The sequence below is a fragment of the Emys orbicularis genome, chromosome 2 (assembly GCF_028017835.1).
Source record: "Emys orbicularis isolate rEmyOrb1 chromosome 2, rEmyOrb1.hap1, whole genome shotgun sequence".
Classification (NCBI taxonomy): Eukaryota; Metazoa; Chordata; order Testudines; family Emydidae; genus Emys; species Emys orbicularis.
This window is the reverse complement of record NC_088684.1, coordinates 182,910,367-182,922,567: the sequence shown is the minus strand read 5'-3', so window position 1 is coordinate 182,922,567 and position 12,201 is coordinate 182,910,367. Positions and strand designations below refer to the sequence as shown.

The window sequence follows — 12,201 nt, the reverse complement described above, 5'->3', positions numbered from 1 at the left end:
TTTTTTGACAAGAAAATGTGTTGCATTTTTTTGTAGGTTACTGACAGATAGGTTAGGTTCAGTCATTTAACCTGAACTTTCAGATCAGTAGCTGAGTATGATTGTGGTACATGTTAATATAGGAGTTTGAGGTTTATGTTTGTAAATGACACAATTTTAATTGCAATTCATCCATTGACTTCTGCAAACAGCTGAAATTGTTTTCAAAGGAACTTTGTTGGAAAAACACTGAAGGGGACATGAAAGTAGGTATATTACAAATATATCATATGGTTATTAACTGCCTTCGTTTCCATGTTAAGAATTACAGATAAATGTGATCCTAAAAGATACACTGTAGGGAGACTTTCAATTGATCTTAAAGGAACCATATGCTACTCTCAAAATGCTACTATTTGCTGACCCAGGGTTAATAAAGGTTTTAAAGAACCTGAAATAATACTTAAAGATATTTTCAAATAAAACTTGTCTTAAAGAGTATTATTTGATCTGAGAGCAGATCATCTCCTTTGAAATATAAAATATTATTAAAGAATTCAAGTGATTGCAGTCAGCCTTTTTCAAGAAGAGATTATATAGTTCTGTACTTAGTCACCTAGAGGGACTAGCATATCAATTTTTGTGTGAAAAATGTTAAGCATGAAATAAGAAAGAAGGAAAACACAGATTCCTGGTAATGACATTTTGTCAGCAATTCATCATTTTCATAGCTTTACGGAGGAAGAAAAAAGTGCTGAACCAAATCCTTAAGTCTTTGGCCTATATTTTCCCACTGATTTTTAGACAGAACTCCTACTTAAACTAATTAATACTCTAAGACAGGTCTTCTGCATAAAGGGACCCTCATTATTCAGCTTTTATTCATTCCTTGCTCTGACCATACTCTTACTGAAGTCATTGACTGCTTGATCAGAATGAGAATTCAGTAGAAACAGAGTAAAGGCTTTAGGGTTTGATGAAACCCTGTGAAAAATAAATGGTAAATTTGGAAATTATAACTAACATGTATGTGGGATCTACTGATTTGTTGTACACATATATTTAAAAAAAAAACAATAAAAAAATGCATGGCTTTAACATATGTGCCAAATTCCAGTGGCCAATCACATGCTGATTTCTGTTTAATTTCAGCCTTCTCCCTCCATTTGCTTAGAATGGCACAGACCTTTTCCCTTTACATGTCTGCAAGCACCTAGCATGCTGTTAGTATGTCATGAATAATAAAAATAATAAAATATATACATAAGGGAAATGGCTACTATATTTTCCTGGCCCACAGATTCTCTCTTGTCCATTGGGAATAAGTATAAACCCTAGTAGTCCTAGAGTGGGCTCCATTAAATAATGGATATATACATGCTGCAGTAATTTAAATGTATGGTGGATTTTCTGACATTTTCCATTCTTAGGGCCAGATTGTGCCATGAAGGCACAGTACTGAGCACTGGGGCAGTGTGAAGCTTCACCAACAAATGGGAGCTTTTCTCAGTGGGACAGGCAGTTCCATTGGCTTATGTGGTGGGAAGGGATAGGACCATGCTTTGTCCTGCTCTGATTCAAAGTCTGAGAAGTAAAAATCTCAAATTTCTGAACAATAAGGTGGTATTTATATCTTATGACAGGATTCTGGATGCCAGCACCACAGACATGATAGAGTTTGATAGAGAGGGGACATGATAACAGTTTTCAAGTACATAAAAGGTTATTACAAGGAGGAGAGAGAAAAATTGTTCTTAACCTCCGAGGATAGGACAAGAAGGAATGGGCTTAAATTGCAGCAAGGGAGGTTTAGTTTGGACCTTAGGAAAAACTTTCTAACTGTCAGGGTGGTTAAACACTGGCATAAATTGTCCAGGGAAGTTGTGGAATCTCCATCATTGGGGATTTTTAAGAGAAGGTTGGACAAACACCTGTCAGGGATGGTCTAGATAATACTTAGTCTTGCCTTGAGTGCAGGGGACTGGACTAACTGACCTCTCGAGGTCCCTTACAGTTCTATGATTCTATAAAAAGGCTACCTCATCAGATGGAGCTCTTACCTTTCAGTAATTTGCTCTTTCAGTTGTAAAATACTCGCTGTATTTATCAGGAGATATTGTGCTTCATTCACAAGAGAAAGCGAGACTGTTGTAGCCTGACCTAAAATCAATACAGCATTATAAAATGATTGTTAGAAACAATGACTATAATACTGGTAACTTCCCCCACTCCTCACCCCAATGACTTTACCCATTTTAATTAAAGAAATTATTCATTAGACTTCAGTTGCTAAGGAAAGATTCTATCCTATTAAGTTTAGAAGCACGAATCCTCTCAGACTCATAGGGATGCAATGTATTTTGGAATCGAGATAAAGCTGAGAAGATACCCCCCCCCCATTTTTGTGGAATAATTTTATAATTTTAATCAATATATTTGGATTTTCTAAACATTCTTCCCAATTTGTTCTATTCAGGAAGGAATTTCAACATAAGGATATTTTCAACATTAATAGATTTTTCATGTTTCTAATTGTCATAACATTTGCACATAGAAAGGTGATAGGGGTAACATAAAAACTTAGACAGATCTATGAAGTTTCCCCACATGCAAAAGACGGAGGAATAGCATAGCAGAGTATGACCATATATGTACCCTTTGCTGCCTATTGGGTTTAATATCTCAAGACTTCCCCCACACCACTTCATTGAGGGGATTTTTCACTCAGCATAAAGTATGTGAGCCATGCTAATATTTTAATATGCTGAGCTGGAGTATCTATTTTCTAATAACCATGTCAAATTGATATACCTTTTTCATGTTTCTGATTTGCATTTCCTTTGAAGTCTGAACTCTGCCTGATCAGGCGACACTGGCGACCAAGTAATTCAGAGAACCATTCTGCTATTCTCTCTCCACAGTCATATGTTTGTACTCTATCAAGAGGGGGAAGAGAAGTGATTAGTATTAATTTAAGCAATAATCTGACTGCCAAAACCTTCATTTTCAAAACTAAGGACAGCTGGTGGAGATATTTAATCAGATATCTGTTCTTCCGGTTTCAATCCAGAATGCAGCATCTATTATAACACTAATGAATGAAACAGCTGAGATGTGAAGTACTATTATGCACAAATATATTTCCCAAATTTGCTGGAATTCTGTCAATCTTGACTTCATTATTGATGAGACATAATTCAGTTTTATATAACTTACTGTGGGATAGAAAGTCTGTATAATTATAAAAAATCATGACACTGACTGACACTGTAATCCACGTATGACAAACTAAAAATGACCCTTTTTTGCATCACAGTACTTGCAAATACTTAAAAACATATGGTTAGTAATGCTGTCCTCTCTATGGCCCCAATCCTGTAAATATTTACGTACATGAATAATTTTATGCAAGTATGCAGTCTGACCATGTCTATGAAACCTAGATAGATCTCTAACATGAGTAGTCTCATAATGTGTATAATGTTACTCACATACATGTATGGAGGATTGGGGCCCCGGATTAGAATTTTCCAAACACCTGAACTTTTGAAAGCAACCAAGTCTATCTAGAATTATGCATTTCTTTGCCATCCCACCAGCTGTTACACAAGAGTTACAGAAACCTCATCCTTCTGATGAATCTGGACTAAATGTATTTGTATAACGATGACATCAAATCCATCGATATCAATCAGTGTTCTCAAGCGTTTTCATAGCACAGACTACATCATAGTACTGCCCTTCCCATTCACTGTCACACAGCTTCCCTGTGGCAACAACAGCAATTGCATACATGGAAAAATAATGTTAGGACAATATTTAATCACAGTCTCTTTTAATGCAATAATATTGATGGAAATATGGAGGAGAGTGAGCACCAAAAGTGAACAGTCAGTTTTCTGTGGACCATTATGTGGAAGCTTCTGTTCTAAATGAATGCAGGACGTCTTCTTCGGTGCGCTGTACACATGCATTTAAAAAGGGGTCAAAACTGGGCAAAAATGTGTAAGGGATAGGTTGATTATTATTATCATTGTTGTTTGTATTACATAGGTGTTATAATAATACAAATAAGAAAATAAAATAATAATAAATAACAGAAAGAAACAATTAGGGGAGCCTTGCAACATTGTGTTGTAAATTGTTCAAATAAAAGGCTTCTTAATCCCAGTATTTTAGCTGAGAAAGGTGTTTTAAAGGAGTCTGAACATTTTTGGTTTTGTAACTCAGTGGCACAAGCACAGCTGCCTTTATTCTTGTCCCCTCGAGCCAGACAATAAGAATTTTTTAAATGATACATCAGTTACAGTGTTGCCCACTGCCTCATTCAATCCACATTCTTAGTACATAAACTAACAGCAATTGAAACAAGATGGCAGCTTGAGAGGTTGCTCCTATCAAATGGTTCCTTTAGTACTAATTCCACTGTGGTATTCTTCAGGGTTGGTGGGCAGATTTTCTCCTTCACCTCGAGTTCTGATAATTAACCATAGAATGGCTTCTGGATTCTCTCTCACAAGCCAAAAAGGCCATGGAGACACCCTGTTAACCATTAGTGCCCTCATGACTATGGGGAGAATTACTGGAAGGAGGAAGGCACTGTGGTTTTGGTCCTGTGATCAGCTTGCTGCTTCTTCTATCTAGAAGGACGGTTTTGAATGCAGATGATTACTTTGTGAAATAAAAAAATAGTTCACCACAGCAAAAGATGCTAAGTTCTGGGGTTGAGCTTGGAGGCAGTTTGTCTTTGTAAAAATTATGCAGGCTCAATTGAGTTACATTGATGTAATGCCAATATAAGTGAGATCAGAAGCAGGACTCAGATCTCTCTTCAGTTGTTGTCTGGAATTTTGAAGAACAAACTGAAAGAAAAGATTTTAGCCAAAACAGGTCAAAATTATTGAACTATCAATATTAATTCTCTTCCTTGTTCTCCCCGTTTTCCAGATGCACAATTTGCTTGAATTCTGATTTTACTACAACTTTCAAGCTCTGGCCTAATTATATCCCACTTCCCCACACCCTATAATGGGGTACTTTTTGCTGTTTTCTGTACACATCAAAGTCAGCTGACTGCTTTGCCAGAGTTACGTGTCTGTCACAGACCTGTGAAAAAAATCTCACTATTTGTGAAAACTGTGAAAAATCATGTTAATGAGGGTGAAACATTTGTCATGTTTGCTTGAATATTTCATGTTTTCGGATGTCTTAAGGCAGAGGAATGTGAAGGTAAAAATTGCCTTTCATCTTAGTACATGGCCTGTGACTCATTTCTATCTTCACAAGCACACACGGTTGTTATTTAAACCAGTAAACAGCTATGACATACGTACAGTAAATTCTTGTCATGACTTCTTTCCTGATTCACAGTGAATGCAAGCAATTCCTTCGATTTCCAAATTCATTTGAAAAGGTGCTCATAAGGGCAGTAATAACTTCTGTATCCTCAATAGTCCCAGTGGCAGGGAGAAAGAGGCTAAGGCCAACACGCAGGGCTGCTGCAGTACGGTGGGGTATGGAGAGTTCGTTTACACAAATTCTTTTCCCCGCTCAAACTCCTCCTGCCCACAGAGCAACTAAGAGCCCCTTCCTGATCTTCTGTGCTTTATATGGTCTGTTGGGACTTACATTCTCCTTACTTGGCCCTCTTTTATTAGATAGTTAAAGTATTTTATACCATACAGTGGCTGAGATGAAAAGCTACAGCTATATTGTATTATAGTATTTCATCGAAGGTCACTGTGTAGTTTCTGTATTCTGAGTCTGCTTGGTCTCAAATTGCTTTCCCATATTGTCTAAACACTTTCAGAGTGAAGCCCATTGTCTCTTCAAGGTCCCTGTCAAAGTCCTTCTGCTGTAGTTCAGTTCCATTCATTTTGTTCGTGTGTTTATTTTGCTTGAGTATTACTTTACATTTGTGAACATTACATTTCATTTGGCACATGTCAGCCAATTTATAAAGCGGGCCTTAATGCTTTCAAATTTTACCTGCTGTGTGCTTTGTGTTCACTACTCATCCCACTATTGTGTCATCAACAAATTTAGCTTCGGTACTTTACAGCTGGTCCCTCCAGATAGGTAATTTATAGACTGAAAAACAAGGACAGCCGAAGTCTGAATATTGATCCCAGTGGGATGCCACTTACATTCCCCCACAACAAGCTGAATTCACCTTGTTTTGCTTTTTAACCAGTTCTTTGTCTTTTGCTACCATTTATGCTTTCTTGGTTTGTACCCAGCTCGTGTAGACATACCCGTGCAAGCTCTGCTCAAGTTAGTGCACTAAAAATAGCAGTGTAGCCAGGATAGAATGGGCGGCAGCTCAGGCTAGCAGCCAGAATACATACTGAGGGGGTCTGGGCAGGTATGAGCTCGGGTGGATAGTCTGAGCTGCTGTCTGTGCTACCTTGGCTATGCTGTTATTTTTAGTGCACTAGCTCAAGCAGAACTAGCTCAGGTTCATCTATGCAAGCTGGGAATCACACCTCCCAGCTCAAATATAGACATACCCAAGGAACTCCTTCTGGTGACTGTTCAATAGATTTGGGCCACATGTTTTCCTCAGCTATATCAGCATAAATCCAGATAAATTCCACTGAAGTTAATTTACACTGGTATAATTGAAAGCAGAATTTGGCTAGGACAGTCTGTACTCATGTAAAGTTTCTATTGATTTCAAGGGTTTCTTCTGAGTTGGAACTATGGCCAATCGCTCACCCCAGACCTCCCCATCTGTGGGGAGATGTGGGATGACAACAGTTAGAACATAAGAATGGACACACTGGGTCATACCAATGGTCCATCTAGCCCAGTATCCTGTCTTCCAACAGTGGCCAATGCCAGGTTCTTCAAAGGGAATGAACAGACCAGGCAATCATCGAGTGATCCATCCCCTGTCATCCACTCCCAACTTTGCTGCAGAAATATGGTGCCAATCTCAATGTACGAGATACACAGGGAATAAAGTTACTAAAAGCTGAAATTATATATCAGAAGCAGGAAGCCTGGTAAGACTGATATTGCAACAATGCACCCAGTGCTAGTGGATGTAGAAAAGAGCCACAAAAATGATGAGGAGGAAATGCCTTACAGTGAGAAACTGAAAGAGATCAATCTGTTTAGTTTATAAAAATGTAGATTGAGTGGTGACTTTATTACAGTATGTAAGTACCTTCAGAGAGTACTAAAGGGCTCTTTAATCTAGCAGAGTAAGGCATAACAGGAACCAATGTCTGGAAGCTAAAATCAGATAAATTCAAAGGAGAAATGAAGCACACATTTTTAATAGTGAGGGTGATTAATCACAGGAACACACTACCAAGGGAAGGGGTGCATTCTCCATCTTGAAGTCTACAGATCAAGACTGGATGCCTTTCTGGAAGATATGCTTTAGTCAAACACAAGTTATTTGGCTTAATACAGGGTAATTGTATGAAATGCCATGGCTTGCGATATACACAGGACAGACTAGATCTAAATTCCTTAAATTCTGTGACTCTCTGAATCTATGAAAGGTCCCAATGAAGCCCATGGGTGCTGTTAGCATTTGGCACCTTTGAAAATCAGGCTACCTTCATTTAGCAGGTCTTTATCTGTAGTTTTTTCATATTGTGCTTATCACCATAACATCTTAGTGCCAAACATACTTGAGTGGGATAGTGTCACAACACTCATGTGCATTGAGGAAACCAAGGCACGAAGAGGTTAAAGTGACTTCCCCAAAGCACAAGATGTCCAGCAGAAGTGGAACCAGAACTCAGATCTTCATTCAGAGTCCAGTGACTTTACCACAGGGCCATTTGGCCTCTCTGTTAACCATTGTGAAACAGGTCTTAAGATATGGTCAATTATCATCATTTATTCTTTTTGGATTGCTCAGTAAACTGGGTGCAAGCAAATAATATGCATTTTAATAAACCTAAATGGAAAGGTATACATCTAGGAATAAAGAATGTAGGCCGTACTTCCGGGATGGGAGACGGTATCCTTGGAAGCAGTGACTCTGAAAAAGATTTGGGGTCATGGTGGATAATCAGCTAAACATGAGCTGCCAGTGCAATGCTGTGGCCAAAAGGGCTAATGCACTCCTTGGATGCATAAAAAGGAGACTGTTGAGTAGGAGCGGAGAGGTTATTTTACCTCTGTATTTGGCACTGGTGTGACCGCTGCTAGAATACTGTGTCCAGTTCTGGTGTCCACATTGAAGAAGGGTGTTGATAAATTGGAGAGGGTTCAGAGAAGAGCCACGAGAATAAATACAGGATTAGAAAACATGGCTTATAGTGACAAACTCAAAGAGCTCAATTTGTTTAGTTTAATGAAGAGAAGGTTAAGGGGTGACCTGATCACAGTTTATAAATACCTACATGGGGGAGAAATTTTTGATAATAGAATCTTTAAGCTATACAAATGTATAACACAATTCAATGGCTGAAAATTGAAGCTAGACAAATTCAGACTGGAAATAAGGTGTACATTTTTAACAGTGAGCGTAATTAACCTTTAGAACAATTTACCAAGGGTCATGGTGGATGCTCCATCACTCACAATTTTTAAATCAAGATGGATGTTTTTCTAAAAGATCTGCTCTAGGAATTATTTTGGGGAAGTTCTATGGCCTGTGTTACTCAACAGGTCAGACTGGTTGATTATAATGGCCCCTTCTGGCCTTAGAATCTATGAATGTCTTGGATTTCGTTGCCCTCCTTATTTGTTCAATGGAGCTATTTTTTAACATGCATTTCTTTCTCTCTGTCATTTCCAGTATTACCCTTATTCCGTTTGGCTACCATTCACTCATTCTGCTTTTTCTGTTACCCTTATCTTTTACCTGACAGCCCTAATTGACTCTGTATTCTTGTTTGGTTCCTTCCCTGCTTTGCCATTTCCACTGCAGGCTTTTGTCCCCCTGAGAACATTGAGCAGCCTCTCATGAAAATTTCCCTTTTCATACAGTAAAAAAAAAAAAAAAAAAAATGCAGCCAATGACATTGAGACAGGCTATGATGGTGTTACTGCAAAAGAAATGCAGAGCAAGCAAGGCAATCGTGGATATTTTAAAAGCAGGATCTATTAGAGATGGGCTAACCTCTGGAAAGATAAGGATGAGTCAACATGAAGGGAAATTGGACCAATGGTTAGAACAAATGACTTTTGGGTGGCTTCCACTAACCAGAAATTTGTTGGGAAAAATATCCTGCCAAAGAAAAGTCCTTTTTTATTACTTTAATTTAGTGGAGGATACTTTCCTAATTCAAAAGGTAGAAAAGCAAAAATGTGTGTGTATTATACATGATATAGACATACCTTATGCATTCCATTTAGACTATTCACCAAAGCCAGCATCATGATAAATTAATTAAAACGTAGGAGAAACTGAAGTGAATTGGCCATAAACTAACTGAGTCTAGAAACATCAGGCAAACAAACCAAAATGTTAAAATTACAACAGGGCAAAAATCTCCCTGCTGCTGTGGGGTGTGCACTGGGGGGAAAGAGAGGGGAAGGAGCCTCTTCTCTCCTTAACAGCAGTGGGGCAGGATTCCAATCTGGCATGCAAGAGGTTGCCAACTGGGGGAAATGCTAATTACCATCATGGCCCCATCGGAGGGCGGTTAGGTCCCATGGCAATTTATTGCTGTTTTCGGAAGCAAGTGCTAGAGGGGGGTAGAGAAAATAAACTTGTATCAAAGAAAATATCTGAAAAATCTTGGAATTCCTGAAGAGCTCAGGGTCTGAAGGAAGGTTAGTGCGGGTTCAGTCTTTAAAGAGGGAAGCACAGTAATTGTGGTATGTACATATTTGACCTCTAGGCTGGACTTTAGTACTCTGAAAAATATCTGAAAACATATAAAATAACTGTACCAGGGAAAAACTAAGAGAGGAAGCAGAGTGCAGTAAATAATTGTCTGTGAAGCACAAGTTACTCAGGTCAGTTTAATCAAATGGCTCCTTGGTGGGTAAGTGAAATGCAGGAGGTAATGAACATGGATGTCAGCAAGTCATTCAGTACAGAGCTACTCAGAAAACTTACTGATGTTGGAGAAATATTTGTTTTATGGATAGTCATACCACATGTTGGATAAACACTTGGCTCACAGATAGGAAACCGAATTATTAATAATAGCAGTGTTATATCTTATTGAAAGACAATGCATCAAACAGTGTACTGCAGAGAGTTGGTGCTAATGTTATTCAACATATTCACTAATAACTTTTCAAAGAAGTATAACTGAATACTGAGCAACATTTGTGGTCAAAATAAGATTAGGAGTTGCTGTGAATATGGAAAATTTATTTAAAAAAATCAGTTGGGTCTAGAAAATTTGAGACAATGCAATGTGAAACAGGAAAAGTTACTAACATCAGCACAAGTGAGTAATTTAACAGAAACCGAATATCAAGTTGGGGCAGCCACATAGCATGTGAAAGTGTACAGGATCCTTGCAGATTTTTCTTATTGATGGTTTTCTGAGGGCAAACCAAAGATCTTTCCTAACTTACTGGCTGCAAAATCTGCTAAACCTGATTTTTATTTATTTGATCAGATCTGCTTTGTGTGCTAAATTTTCCAAACAAGTCTAATCCACTCTGCTGTTTGTTTCATTACATCTTTGAGCTTTTTTCCTTTTCTTCTTGTTTTATTTTGTTTACGCTAATATCAAAACCCTTGAAACTGCATTCCAATTATGGTCATCCTGAGCTATCCCTACAAAAGGTCATCAGCTTAGAACTTTCTAGTGTATCTGTTCTCACTCACCTGTGTGCACAAACTTTGCTCTGACCAATCTGAATTTCTCTTCCAGTGTTTTCTTCTAGAGGCACAGATAAGGGGTCCATTCCTTTATGGATCAAGAACAAATTATAAGAATTAAGTATTTGTGCAGAATCATATGTTATGAATAAAGTACATATTCCCTGACTGTTTAGGATCACAGCAGTCACACAAATTCTGATCACTTTTTGACAGTTATATTCTCTACCTGCAGGTGGCTCCAAATGATAATGCAAGAACAAAGGCTTTGGATGACCTTGGTACCCAAACCACATTAACTAATATACAATTTCAGCTTTTAGTAACTTTATTCCCTGTGTATCTCTTACATTGAGATTGGCACAAAATTTCTGCAGCAATCATGGCTGTTGTCGAAAGGACAGGCTTATCATAGCTCTACTATCCCTAGTAAATCAGGATATGAGTATAATCACTCTAAGAGAGAGAATGGAAATAAACACATTTTAAAAAGAGAAACGTGTTCAAAAATGAAATATGTCTCACAAACTACTTAGCTGTGTAAAGATCAGGGGCATATATAATCTTTGAATTTAAACAGTATAATAAAGCTCAATGGGCTGAAAGGAGGACCATGCTGTACTGATTTATGAAACATAAAAAACGTGTACAGCACTGCTCTTTGTTAATTGAAAACAATAATCTTAAATGGCCAACAAAGCATTTTACTATCATGCTGCAGTGAACCCTAATGCCCACCATATACACTTCTACATAAAGCAGAAAAGACTCTGATTTCATGTACACTTGCTTTACATCAATGTACTTTGATTTCACTGAAGTTACTCCTGATTTAGACCAGTGCAAATAAAAGGAGAATCAGTTCCCCTTAATTCTATGATATGACAAAAATGGATTTGTTTGATTTTATTTGGAAGAGTAAGGAAGTTTAACTCAGATTCACCATGCCACAATTCTGTTCTACATACACGATTTCAAAAGAGAAAGGTTTATGGTATTTGTTAACTTCATTATCATCCCAAACTTGAACTGACTGGTGGTATTGCTTTAGCACAGAACTATAAAGATGATAAGAGAACATAAGAGCTGCCATGCTGGGTCAGACCATGGTCCATCTTGCCCAGTATCCTGTTTCCTGTACCAGTGATTCAGGGGGAGTGTACAGAACAGAGCAATTAGGGAGTGATCCCCCCTTCCCCCCAGCTTCCAATGCAGACTTTTGGTAGTCAAAGGTTTAGGGTCACCCCAAGCATGGAGTTGCGTCCTGGACAATCTTGGTTAATAGCCATTGATGGACCTATCCTTCATTAATGTATCTAGTTCTTTTTTGAACCCTGTTATAATTTTGGACATCACAACATCCCATGGCAATAAGTACCACAGGTTTGTTGTGTGAAATGTAATTCCTCTTGTTTGTATTAAACCTGCTGCCTATTAATTAAGATGGGAGAAGAAAAGCTGGACACACT

The 12,201-nt window shown here is 38.0% G+C and overlaps 1 protein-coding gene across 1 annotated transcript in view; it reads right to left on the bottom strand.

Moving 5' to 3' along the window:
* MOCOS (molybdenum cofactor sulfurase) overlaps positions 1–12,201 on the bottom strand; it is a 386,193-nt gene that overhangs the window by 22,109 nt on the left and 351,883 nt on the right. The window contains exons 10-12 of the mRNA XM_065397684.1: positions 10,739–10,820; positions 2,791–2,915; positions 2,040–2,139 (exon numbers count right to left, since the gene is read on the bottom strand). Coding sequence (XP_065253756.1) covers positions 2,040–2,139; positions 2,791–2,915; positions 10,739–10,820 — 307 coding nt within the window. The remainder of the gene's footprint in view (positions 1–2,039; positions 2,140–2,790; positions 2,916–10,738; positions 10,821–12,201) is intronic.